General features: G+C 45.5%; 1 protein-coding gene and 1 non-coding gene across 2 annotated transcripts; both read right to left on the bottom strand.

Annotated features, from left to right (window-relative positions):
• Positions 1-341: 341 nt before the first annotated feature.
• On the bottom strand, positions 342-11477 carry RPS3A (ribosomal protein S3A). Its single transcript, XM_040418537.1, has 6 exons — positions 11346-11477; positions 11013-11116; positions 9176-9363; positions 6359-6567; positions 2867-2976; positions 342-514 (listed from the first exon to the last, which is right to left on the bottom strand). Exons 1-6 carry the CDS (start codon positions 11405-11407, stop codon positions 393-395), a joined length of 795 nt encoding a protein of 264 aa, XP_040274471.1. The 5' UTR covers positions 11408-11477; the 3' UTR covers positions 342-392.
• LOC120992631 lies at positions 6221-6292 on the bottom strand. Its single transcript, XR_005777031.1, has one exon. It is a non-coding gene; the product is annotated as a small nucleolar RNA SNORD73 (small nucleolar RNA).
• Positions 11478-13004: the final 1527 nt, after the last annotated feature.

Raw genomic sequence — 13004 nt, 5'->3', positions numbered from 1 at the left:
CATCCAATGGGAACTAGGGGCACTTGACTTCTAGCCCTCTCAGGGTGCCAATGATGGCAGAGTCCTACACTATTGCAACGCAGGGTACAGCAATAGCTTGTTTCTTTGTGTATGCTGGTATATGTGGAGGACTTGCACTCTACTTTTAACGGTGTTGACACCACCTAATGTTGAGGTGTTCCAGCTACTGCCCTTTTCTTACATGGATTGTCCCCTTTGGCCCATGTATTTATGCAGGTCTCAAGGGTTAGAGCCACAAAAAAAAAAAAAAAAAATGTGATTGTCTATAGCTTCTATAAACAGGGTAAAGCCCTATAACTCAATAGTACACACAAGACAGATGTTATATAGAATAGTTTTATTTTTTTCCAGACTACTTCAGATCGAGCATCTCAGACAGACTCCTGCACAGGAGGCTCATATCCATCAGCCCGTTCAACTTTGGCTCCTGTGTCATCCCCGGAAGCCTTTCCAGTGCCACCGCCCTCACCGTGGAGCTCCATAAGTTTACCCACTGCAAAAAAGAATAAACTTTGTTCAATCAGTATTTGATGTAGAACTACAGTATTAGCACTTTCCAGTCACTGCTTCTATAGACATGTAATTTATGACCTGCCACCCAGACCAATGCCCAGAGTGGTTTCTGTGAATTATAAAACAATACAAATCATTCCTCAGACCCATTGAGGTAAGATTGTTACTTCTTACCCATCCGCCACAACTCTGCACTCACATGCTGCACGCTCTTCCCCCTTATGTCCCAACCAGACGTGTGCGCTGTTCCTGTTCAGCTGCATTTACTACTATGCAGTTAAACAGAAGCACACATATCCAGTCTGACCCAATTGGAAGAGCTCACAGCATGGCCGAGTGCAGTGGGCTCATGCACACAATAGCCAGTTGCAGTCTGCATATTACGGATCCACAAAACACAGATGCCCGACTTGTTCGTTCCCCATTTTGAGGAACGGAACATCTGATCCATAATAGAACAGACCTATCCTTGTCCATTATACACACAAGAACAGGACATGTTCTATTTTATGCAGGCGCCTCGGAAAGGACATACTGATGCAGACAGCATCTCTTGTGGCCCTAATTAGGTGAATGGGTCCACATCTGACCTGCAAAAAGGACACTAGAACAAGACTGATCTCTCTCGGCTCTGGCAGAGGGGTATAGCCCGTCTGGGTGGAGGCAACACTTTTTTTGTCTCTAGTGTCAGCCTCCTAGTGGCAGCTGGGCATATACCCATGGTGCTGTGTCCCCCAATGCCATGCACGAGAAAATGTCAACGGTGAGCAGGTAAACCGTGAAGACAGGGCAGCTCTCACAAAAACACGCATGCATTATACAGCTGACCAGTGGGGGTGCCGAATTCAAACCCCTGCCAACCTGATATTGATCAACTATCCTATTGATAACTATCCCCTTTAAAAAGTATCTTACTTTAAAACATCAGGGGCTCCACCACCGCTTTCCTACACCATGACCATTATACATGATATGCCTGCTCTATTGAGCCTTACAGGTATACTGTGCACATGCAAATACTGCACTAAACTACCCAGTGCGATTCAGGACTAGCAGAACGGGAGCTGTAGGGTCACAGGGCAAAAGTCATGCAGGACCAGAATTACTATATCTGCTCGCAATCAAACTAGAGTTTGGCAAAAAAAAAGGCAAAATAGAGAGAGTAATGTGTTAGCTGGATGTCCACTTTTGTGCCTCTTATACATCTTAACAGGGATCTTTTTATTGTAAAGAGCTCTAACCTTAAAATATACAGCTACTGCATGAATTTTTATAATTGAGATAGATATATATGCATGAATTTTTATAATTGAGAGATATATAGATATATATCTATATATCTCAATTATAAAAATTCATGCATATATATCTATCAATTACATGAAGTCCTCTTTTTAGTGCCACACATGGCTGTATAAGTAGCCAGGTTATTATTTCATTCAATGCCCAAGAATGATTGGCAGTCAGGTGTAATAGGTTTTGGGGAAAAACTCATCTGAAAAATGCCAGCTGCCCCTAAAGGAGCTAACCCACATAAGACCCTGACAGCACATACAAAAGAAATGTCAAATATAAAACATGTCTGTTATATTTAAAGCCTCAAATATCTGCAAAACATTTTACTGGATGTTGCACAAAAGCCATTTTCATGGGCATGAGCTCGCTGACAGAATTCTATGCTCACCATGGCATTGAATTTGTGCATTTAGAAGTTCACATGCAGACAAGATTGCAACAATTAAGGGAACCTGTCACCTCCCAAAACCATCCCAAGCCGCCAGCAGTGTTTCTGATGATGCCTTTCTTCCTGAAGGCAGATGCAGCAAAAGCTCTGAAAACGTTCCTTTATCCCCTGCCTGGCGCGCTTTTCCACACATGCTTGAAGTCACGGGGGCAGCGGCCTCCTTGCGTCAAGTCCTGGTAACCACGCCCCCTTCCCTGCCCCTTCTCTGTGACTGACAGCTGGCAGTTTGGCTGGCTATGCCAAACTCTCTGCATAAGCGCTGTCAGTCACAGTAAAGGGGCAGGGAAGGGGGCGTGGTTACCGGGACTTGATGCAAGGAGGCCGCTGCCCCCGTGACTTCAAGCATGTGTGGAGAAGCGCGCCGGGCAGGGGACAAAGGAACGTTTTCAGTACTTCTGCTGCATCTGCCTTTAGGAAGAAAGGCATCATCAGAAACACTGCTGGCGGCTTGGGATGGTTTTGGGAGGTGACAGGTTGCCTTTAACTTTACTCCGCTGAGCCAACTACAGATATGGATTTGAATAGACATGAGGATAACAGTTAAAAGCTACAGCTGCTCCAAATTTTATTGCGATTTCAAAAACTTACGCTCAAATTTTGGCTTCTTCAGCATCTTGACTTTGCGAACATAGACATCATGGAGAGGATAGATAGACTGGCAGGCCTTTTCAATGTCTTTGCCTATGCTGTCTGGGATCCTAAAATTTCATCAGATTAAGGCAAGGTCAGGACATTTTACTTAAACGAAACTGATTAAAAATGAAAAACAAAGATTAAAGCTGTACCTGTACTGCAGACTAGATTTAAAGGGGTTATCCAGGAATTGATAATGATAATCGCATCTGTGGGAGTCCATGTCCCAGGGAACCGCCATGCTTACTGGAGCTCTGGTAAGTGCAGCTTTCCATTGACTGCTTGGTACAGCAGCTTGGCCCCCTTCACCTGAATGAGGCAGAGCTGCAACTAGGCCACGTGACTGATGTATTGTGAGATAACATGGCCTAGGACAGTGATGGCTAACCTACAGCACTCAAGATGTGGTGAAACTACCACTCCCAGCATGCTCGATTTCTATGGAGTTCTGAAAACAGCCAAGCAAGTTTACATATTGGGAGTTTTAGTTTTACCACAGCTGGAGTGCAGGTGGTTAGCCATCACAGGCCTAGGAAGATGCTGTGCCAGCATTTTCTACCAGCTGATCGACAGGGGTCTGATGATCAGAGGATAGGTCATTAAAATAAATTCCCAGATAACCCCCTCAAAGTCATGTGGTGCCAGACAGCTTTTAAAGGGAACCGGTCACCATTAAAATGCTAATTAATCTGCAGGCAGAATGTTCTAGGGCAGGAGGAGCTGAGCAGATTAATTTGTTTTACGATAAAAGACTCAGTGAAACCTGTATTTTATACATTTATATCTCTGCTCATTCTGGGCTGATAAGTCAAGGAGGAGGACCTATCAGTGACTGGCAGCCTTCCCTCTATGACTGTGTATACAGATACATCTGTCACTGATAGGACTTCTTCCTTGACGTCTCAGCCCAGAATGAGCAGAAATATAAATGTATAAAATACAAGTTTTACTGACTCTTATAAAACTATACATCATTCTGCTCAGCTCGTCCTGCAGCTCAGACATCATGTTCAATGTGACAGGTTCCCTTTTAATCTATCTTCTGCAAAGCACAGCTATGTGCATCCTCCTGTTCACCAGCGCCAGTTCTGATAGTCACTATATTCTAACCAGCATGGCATAAGCCAAAACTTCCAACTCTAACTCCAAAAGGGGACTCCACAATCCTGCTAGTGATCACTTTTGATAGAATATAACCGTTATGATTAAATATGTAATCTTTCCTAAATTCCCATGAAAGTGAATACGCAACAAACTATTCATATAATTACATTAAATATTTTTTCTCTTCCTCCTCCACAGCGCCGACTAACCGTATGCATACACAGTACAGAACTGCACAGACAATTGCTGCACCAATTCCCCATCTTCCCAATCAGGGGTGAGTACAAAGTACTGATCCGGGGGGCAGGTGTTCTATACATGTATTGCTGTACTTATTTAGGGCTTGACGGAGTTGACAGATTCTCCAATCGTCTGTTTACATGGCTAAAATCTATGACCAAAACATCAGTAGCAGATTAGCAGTTGATTTTGTAATTTGGTGGAGATTTGAGAAGTTTTTAAGAGTTTTAAAGAAGTTTTAGGTTGAGCTTTTCCTGGTTCTCAATTAACAAATAGAGTTAAAGGTGTCAGAATATGGCAATGAAAAAAAAAAAAAAAAAATAGGTAAAAAAATTGTGATATGTTTAGTGATGTAATGATCTGGTACACAGTGCCACGTACCACGCTGCATCACCACTTCAGACAGGACAGCGTCTCACTGAGATGCCAATGCTGAAGAGCTCAGCAGTTTCTCTGCTATGTTCCACCTGTCAGAGACACTGTCCTGCTGGAAGCCATGATGAAGCATGGTCTCACGAGAAGTCCCAGATCTGCAATATCACGCTGACAGTCAGCGATGAGAAACATCCCCTGCAAAGAATAAAAGTGGCTAGCCTCACCAAATGCTCAAAGCCAACAGGAAGATATACGCATGGCAACTATTTTGTATCGGTCCCTATGTACTAGGGTTGTCACGATATCAAAATTTTGATTGATACCATAAAAAAGTATTGCGATACTCAATACCACACAGAAAAACACCAAAAAAAAAAGCCACATGCATTCCGCATTTTATGGAACGTCCTGCCCATAATCGAACAGTCCTATCCTATTTTAATATTTTGGAGTTTTTGGACGCGGCGACATGTAATATGTTTATATATTTTATATGTAAAACTGTGAAAGGGGGTGATATATACTTAATATTTTAGTGTTTTTTCCCCCAATTTTTATTTAATAACCATTTCCCCCCTCAGGGAATAGAATCTGGAATCTTTTGATCCCATTGCCTATTCACCTTGATAGAGCTCTATTAGGGTGCACAGGACTTCATTCTCCCTGCTGCCCTGTGCATAGTACACACAGCAGCAGGAAGATTACCATGGCAGCCAGGGCTTCAGTAGCATCCTGGCTGCCATGGTAACAGATTGGAGCCCCAGGAGTATACTGCTGGGGCTCCGATCACAACTGCCACTGCACCACAAATGAGGAGGAGGGGACCCTGTGGCCACAGATTTAACACTGGGGTTGGGGGGAGCAGTGCCCCACCAATGTTTTTAAACCATTAATACAAATACTGAAAGAGAGTTCCGGCGGCAGAATCACATAGCTGGCACCCAACCTCTATGACAGGGAGCTGCGATCAGCAGCAGTTAACCCCTCAAGTGTGGTACCTGAGGGGTTAACTGCTGCTGATCGCAGCTTCCCGTCAGAGAGGTCGGGTGCCAGCTATGTGATTCTGCCGCCGTCACTCTCCTTCAGTATTTGTATTAATGGTTTAGTTATCATTGGTGGCGCAGTGGCCACAGACCCTTCCCTCCTATCCTCCGCCTCTCTCTCATTGGTGCCGGCTGCACAGGAGGGGGAGAGAGAGTGACTGTCTCCCCTGTGCTGCTGAGGGAACATGGAGTGCACCGAGAGCAGCGTGCTCATTGTTCTGATACTAAGCTGCGCTGCAGCCTAGTATCGGTAAATGGCAAATCCCGGTATCGAATTGATACCGGTGCAAAAGTATCGATTGGGTTATTGATAATTCGATACCCAGTGCAACCTTACTATATTCACCTATTTATTTGAATTACTGCTAATCTTTGTTCCTTAGCTAAAAACACTCCTCAAAAATGCCAAAAAGAGCAACTCTGACAGAAAGAGACCCACAGCCTCTTGTTATTTTACAATAATTCTTTGCAGCTGCCAAGCTTCTAAGTCAGAAAATCCCTTTAAAGTGAGGGAGTATTGTATTCCAGGACATGGATCCAAAGTGGGAAACTCAGAACGATTTCAAAACAATAATCACAGATTGTCATTTGGGACCGAAACAAATTGTCACCACTTTTCCCACTATGAACCATTGAAGTGAAAAAAAAGTAGCTTTATGAAAACTTAGACCAGGCAGAAACTTACAGTTTGTTAACAACTTCCTTCAGGTCATTGGTTTGCACTTCACGGGTCATGATTTCCATCATCTTCTTACGAATCTGACGTACTTGTTGATGCTGGGCATAGGAAGTCTTTCTGATCTGATTGGTGCGCTTCTTTGTGAACCCAACACAGAACAGGCGGAGAAGATAGCCATCTGTAGTCTTCACATCAACATGTGCTTCAATCATGGTCTACATATGACAAAGCTTAGCATGAGCATCAGTTAAGTACATACAGTCCAGATCTCTCTGTAGAGCTCATCACTGCAATATATACAGAACCCATAGACTGTAGCCATATATGCAGTGTACTGACTGATTTCTATAATATGGGCAGCCTGTGCCTGCTCTGCTGAAACCTCGACACAGGTTATAAAATACACTGCAAAAATGTTTTAGGGCATTTGTAAGTCAAAAAACATTTAAAGACCTGCACCAAAGTCTCTTACAAGAATGCCAGGCCGGCCCGTTTACCAAGGTTTATCTAGGCACAGGAGTATCAAATCTTTGATTAAACAATCCATTTGAAGATACTGAAGTTGTGACAACTGGTTTTCTACACATGTATGTCACTTGTAGCTTTCCATAGTCAACCAACTCAACATATACTACCAGTCTATGCTCTGCTAGTGGATTCTGAAAGTAAAAACAAGCAAAAAAATAAATAAAATATTTCTCTTTATGCCATACTTAAAGGGGTTCTGCAGTTTGTTTAAACTGATAATCTATCCTCTGGATAGATCAGCATCTGATCGGCGGGTGTCCGACACCCAGGACCCCCACCGATCAGCCGTTTGAGAAGGTAGTGGCGCTGCGGCCTTCTCACCGTTTACGGCTGGCCCAGTGACAGCCCAGGCCAGTTGATACCAGTCGTGATAAGCTCTGCTCACTTGAATGGAGCTTAGCCCCACCCAGGCCATTGGTACAAGTCGTGACATCACTGGGCCAGCCGCAAACAGTGAGAAGACCGTGGCGCTGCCTTCTCAAACGGCTGATCGACAGGGTTCCTGGGTGTCGGACCCCCGCCGATCAGATGATCTATCCAGAGGATAGATCATCAGTTTAAACAAACAGCAGAACCCTTTTAAAGCAGATTGTCAGTACTTCAGATATTGATGTGGATCAGCCATCAGTATTGATCAGTGGGGATACGACAACTGTTTTGCAATAGATCTGGCACCAGAAGTCTGTACAAGAACTAAACAACTCAGTTCAATAAAATGGATAGAGCCATGCAGCAGAGCTGATAGGCAGGTGCAAAGTCTCAGAGCCCCGCTGACCAGATATTGATGGTCTATCCTGATAAGCCATCAATATTAACGAGTCACTAACTTTAAAAAACTTGATGTCAAACATATCAAAAGTTTACATCGGTGGTGGTCTAAGTGCTTAGGCTACTTTCACACCTGCGTTAGGTGCGGATCCGTCTGGTATCTGCACAGACAGATCCGCACCTATAATGCAAACGCTTAGATCCGTTCAGAACGGATCCGTTTGCATTACCATTGTTCATGATAATGCAAACGGATCTGTTTTGACTTTACATTGAAAGTCAATGGGGGACGGATCCGTTTGAAAATTGAGCCATATTGTGTCAACTTCAAACGGATCCGTCCCCATTGACTTACATTGTAAGTCTGGACGGATCCGTTTGCCTCCGCACGGCCAGGCGGACACCCGAACGCTGCAAGCTGCGTTCAGGGGTCTGCCTGCTGAGCGGAGCACAAACGGTGCCAAACTGATGCATTCTGAGCGGATCCGCATCCACTCAGAATGCATTAGGGCTGGACGGATCCGTTCAGGGCCGCTTGTGAGAGCCTTCAAACGGAGCTCACAAGCGGAGCCCCGAACGCTAGTGTGAAAGTAGCCTTAGATGTATTAAACAATTCAGACAGCACACCAATTTTGGTTATGCTTGATTAGCCTTTATTTAGCCAGACATGGTGGTACACTGAGCCAGCTCTCCCTGCTGTCAAATGGACGCAAGCTTGCCCTATGAAGGGCATTCAATTTGCCCGGAACATTGTTCAGTGTACCACCATGTCCGGCTAAATAAAGACTAATGAAGCATAACCAAAATTGGTGTGCTGTCTGAATTGTTTAATACAAATTGAGTTCCAAGAGGTGGAGCCAGGAACACAGCCTTGACGAGCACCCATCTCAGCCAGAATAGATAGAGTGCTGTGATCACCTTGGATTACTATAACCAAGTGCTTAGATGCCCACCAACTCCCTAGAACAAAGGGTGGGGAGTGTGCATATTGTCTCCTCACTGCAAGAGACCGGCTCCACAGAAGTCTACTGACCCATCTGTACTCCATCCTCAGCAGCAAGGAGAGAGCACGATACGCACACGCTTCTCTCATCCTAGGAATTAGCAAGGGTGATCTCACTGTTCAGATCCCCACCGACCTAAACATTTGATATGTCAAAGAAACCGTTTTTTGTTTTTTAACAAGTGTGTGACCCCTTAAAGTACTAGAAAACTCCTTTAAAGAGGACCTGTCACCTCTATCAGTAACGACAAGCATTCTCCATGTAATCATTCTGGAACATCTTCACGATCTCAAGCAGGTAATCACTGACCATCATTTGGGACCGAAAAAGTCATAATTTGCTCCCATATGATCTTTATCAAATACTTTCCAGCAGTAGGACATCCAGATTCCAGCCAGGGCAGGGTAAAATAAAGCTGTGGGATGTGCCACCACTGCCATGTGTCAATACAGATCATACATGGGCAACTGAAAAAAGGGAGGTTAGCACAATGGACTAAGAGCCAAAGCAGCTTCCCATGTACCTGCCATTTCTTGACCATTGAGCACATCTTGTCACGAGTCAGATCCATGCCATGGAAGTTGGTGAGGCAGTTCTTGCCCTGTACATCTTCTGTAATCAGCTTGAATTTACGGAAGGCCACTTCATCGTTCTGCAGGTCAGCCAGGCTCACCTCAAACACACGGCCTTTCAGTCCATCAGAGGCAATTTCTGTTTCGAGGAACATATAGGAAACACTGAGCACATTTCTGAGAGGAAATAGTCCAGACAATTCACAGAGAAATAGGAACCATCAGAACGATCTCATGGTGGGAATCACGGACATCAGTTGGGACTGAAACACACTCATCATGCACTGCCATTTCAGAAAGATTACATATGTAACTCAGGCCTAAACTGGGAAAGCCTCATTTCCGAAAGGTACTGCAAGTTGTGTTGCAATGCTAGGCCGGGGGTGCAAGTGCCTACACCCCAGTCATATGCACTATGATGTCTATGTGCCTCAGAGCCCATGCACACTAAGTATTTTGGGTCCAGATGTGGCCAAACTGGTAAATATTCCGTATTACATATAGGCCATTGTGGTACCACATGCCCTTGGCACAGCCAAGACATGCCATTCCACACCATACAGGGTGCTCTATATAGCAGGAAAGGGGCTGTGCAAAGTTATTCACTTATCTGCTATTCTATGGCATGGGGGATAAGCTTTTGATTGGTGGGGTCTGACCACTAACTAATCATGAGACCATTAGTCCTGTTACTCCTAAACAGAGCTGGTGGTCACACATGACCACTGCCATCGCATTCATTCTGGGCTGTCTATGGCAGGACATAGGTGGGACCTGCCGCTTCCTTCATTCAGGGAAATGGACCCACAGTCTTGTGATCAGCTGAACCACCACAAATAACAGCACAGCCCCTTTAAGTCCGGCTACTTTCACACCTGCGCTTTCCCTTTCTTTCTATTGAGATCTGTCATCGGATCTCAATACTGGAGGAAAACACTTCCGTTTTGTCCCCATTCATTGTCAATGGGGACAAAACTGAACGGAGTGCACCAGAAGGCATTCCCACGACGCACACAAAAGCATTGCAAGCAGCGTTTCTGAGTGCGTCCTGGGATGACAGAAAACGTCTTGGCTATTTTAGAGATAATACAACCGGATCCGTTCAGAACAGATGCAGACTGTTGTATTATGAGAGATCCATCGAAAACTCTGGTGTGAAAGTAGCCTTATTAAAGGGGCTGTCTCATCACAGACAATGAGGGCATATCGCTAGAAGAACGGAGGCCAGCAAGTGAAGGAGGGCGCACTGCGCAGCCACCCTACATTTTCTATGGGGCTGGCGAAAATAGTCTAGCTTTTTCGGTCAGCCGCATAGAAATGAATGGGAGCAGGGGCCGTGCATGACGGTACGCTCCCATTCACTTCTATGGGGAGCCGGCTTGGTGGTGGCCAGACCCTAGCCCTCCAGTCACCACCTAGAGATATGCCCCCATTGTCTGAGATGAGAAAACTCTTAACTTGGCCCCTATTCCACGGCTAGGGGGATAAGCATTTGATATGATTGGTGGGGTTCGTGGGACCAGTCACGAGAACTGAGGTCCCGTTACCCCTGACAGGAGCTGTCACACATGGCATTCATTCTGTAGAGGACAGCACTGCGCTGTCTCGTCCTTCAGGGACCCACAGTCTGAACCGCCACCAATAACTGCACAGGACCCTATCATACATGTGCAGGAAGCGGAGCACTGTGTACATGGCAGGTCCATGGCCTGGGGTAGACAGCGGGTGACCTGGCACTGACCAGCCCAACCCTAGAAACCCTCACGGAGAGGAGCTGCGGTCACTTACTGGTTCCCTGGGTCCTGGTTACCAAGGTCTTCCCCAGATTGCGGATATTGAACATGGCCGGCGCCTTGACATCGTACCAGTCCTTCTTGGAGAAAGGGTCCACGCTGAGGACACAAAGCACAACAGGTCAGCCATGGACGGGCCATCTGGACAGCCGGCTCCCTCATGGCGAGCAGCTCTCCCGTGCACACAGAGCAGCACAGCCAACCATGGAGCCGAGCGAAGGACAATCCGCCTGCCCCCAACGGCATCCTCCCCTTACTAACCCTCCCTACAGCACAGGACCCTTCCCAGAGCCTTCCCGCTCCCGGCCCTCTCCATATTTCTACTCACATCTTCTTCTTGGCACCCTTTTTGCCGCCCTTGGTCAGCCGCTTGTTCTTGCCGACTGCCATCTTGTCGAGCTGGGAGAGAAAGAGGAAGCGCAGGCCGCACACGCGAGATTTCACAGCGAGAGAAGACAAACCAGCGAGAGGAAGCGGGCGCGTGTACTCAGAAAAAACCGAGGACCTCTAGCGGCAATGCGGGTAACTGCAGGGATGGAATACTCCAGCGACAGTAGTAACGTTCATATAGAACATATAGAAGCGCTGAGAACAAGATTCCCCCCCCCCCCCCCCCCCCATTTTCTCATTACAAAAGGTGGGGTTCACAAGAAAATTTTACATATTTAGAGCTGGATATGGGTGCAAATTCATGTATCTGTAGCCAACCATATCCAGGCTGCTGTGTTCATACACTTGGAATGTTTTTATTATTATCGCTTTATTATTTTATATGGTAGTATTTGGGGGAAGTAATTATTAGGAGTGAAATGAGCAAAAAATAAGCGTCTGTATTTGAGGTCAAACTAAAACAAAGTCTTAAATGGAACCTGTCAGCAGATGCTGCCTTAATGCTGACAGGTTCCCTCGTTACAATGAACACTGTGAAGCTTCATCAAAAACATTGATGAAAATATATAACAGTTTATTTTCCCTTAACCTGCCACATCTTCCTGCCCTACATCGTCATGAGGTCAGGAGAAAAGGGAGGAAACCTTAGGAGGTCAGGGGGAAGCAGTCAGCAGGGAAGGGTGCCAGGCTTGGGCACTGTGAAAAGGTAAGCCCACACCGCTGGGCACTTGGGAGCCGTTTTTCAAAGAAATAAAAGTCATTTTCCTGGACATGGAATAAACACCCAGATGACATAAAGGTATGGGTATAATGTTTTTACAATGTTCTGATTCATTGCTGGTAGTTATATTAGGCTTCTTTCACATTAGCGTTAGGGTTTTCCGGCAGGCTGTACCAGCAGGGGAACAGCCTGCCGGATCCATACTAACGCTTGCACACATGTGCTGCCAGAGGTCCGCCCCCAGTCCCATTCACTATAATGGGGACGGGTCAGAGATGCGGCGGCAGCACGGCAAACATGTCAAGAGGTGGCGGGACAAAAACCGTAGTGTGCAGTTATCAGTGACTGACAGCTATCTATGTATACACACTTACACAGAGAATGCTATCAACCACTGATAACACCTCCCCCGTGTACAGCTATCATTGACTGACAGATATGTATATATACACTTACACAGAGAATGCTATCAATCACTGATAGCACCTCACCGTGTACAGCTATCAGTGACTGACTACTATATATGTATACACATTTACACAGAGAATGCTATCAACCACTGATAACACCTCCCCTGTGTACAACTATCAGTGACTGACAGCTATGTATACACACTTACATAGAGAATACTATCAATCACTGATAACACCTCCCCTGTGTACAGCTATTAGTGACTGACTGCTATCTATGTATACAAACTTACACAGAGAATGCTATCAATCACTGATAACACCTCCACTTTGTACAGCTATCAGTGACTGACAGCTATGTATGTATACACAGTTATATGGAGAATGCTATTAATCACTGATTACACCTCCCTGTACAGCTATCAGTGGCTGACAGCTATCTTTGTATACACACTTACACAGAGAA

This window comes from Bufo bufo, chromosome 2 (assembly GCF_905171765.1).
Source record: "Bufo bufo chromosome 2, aBufBuf1.1, whole genome shotgun sequence".
NCBI classification, from domain to species: Eukaryota; Metazoa; Chordata; class Amphibia; order Anura; family Bufonidae; genus Bufo; species Bufo bufo.
Note: the sequence above shows the minus strand (reverse complement) of the source record. Positions and strands in the feature narration are given on the sequence as shown.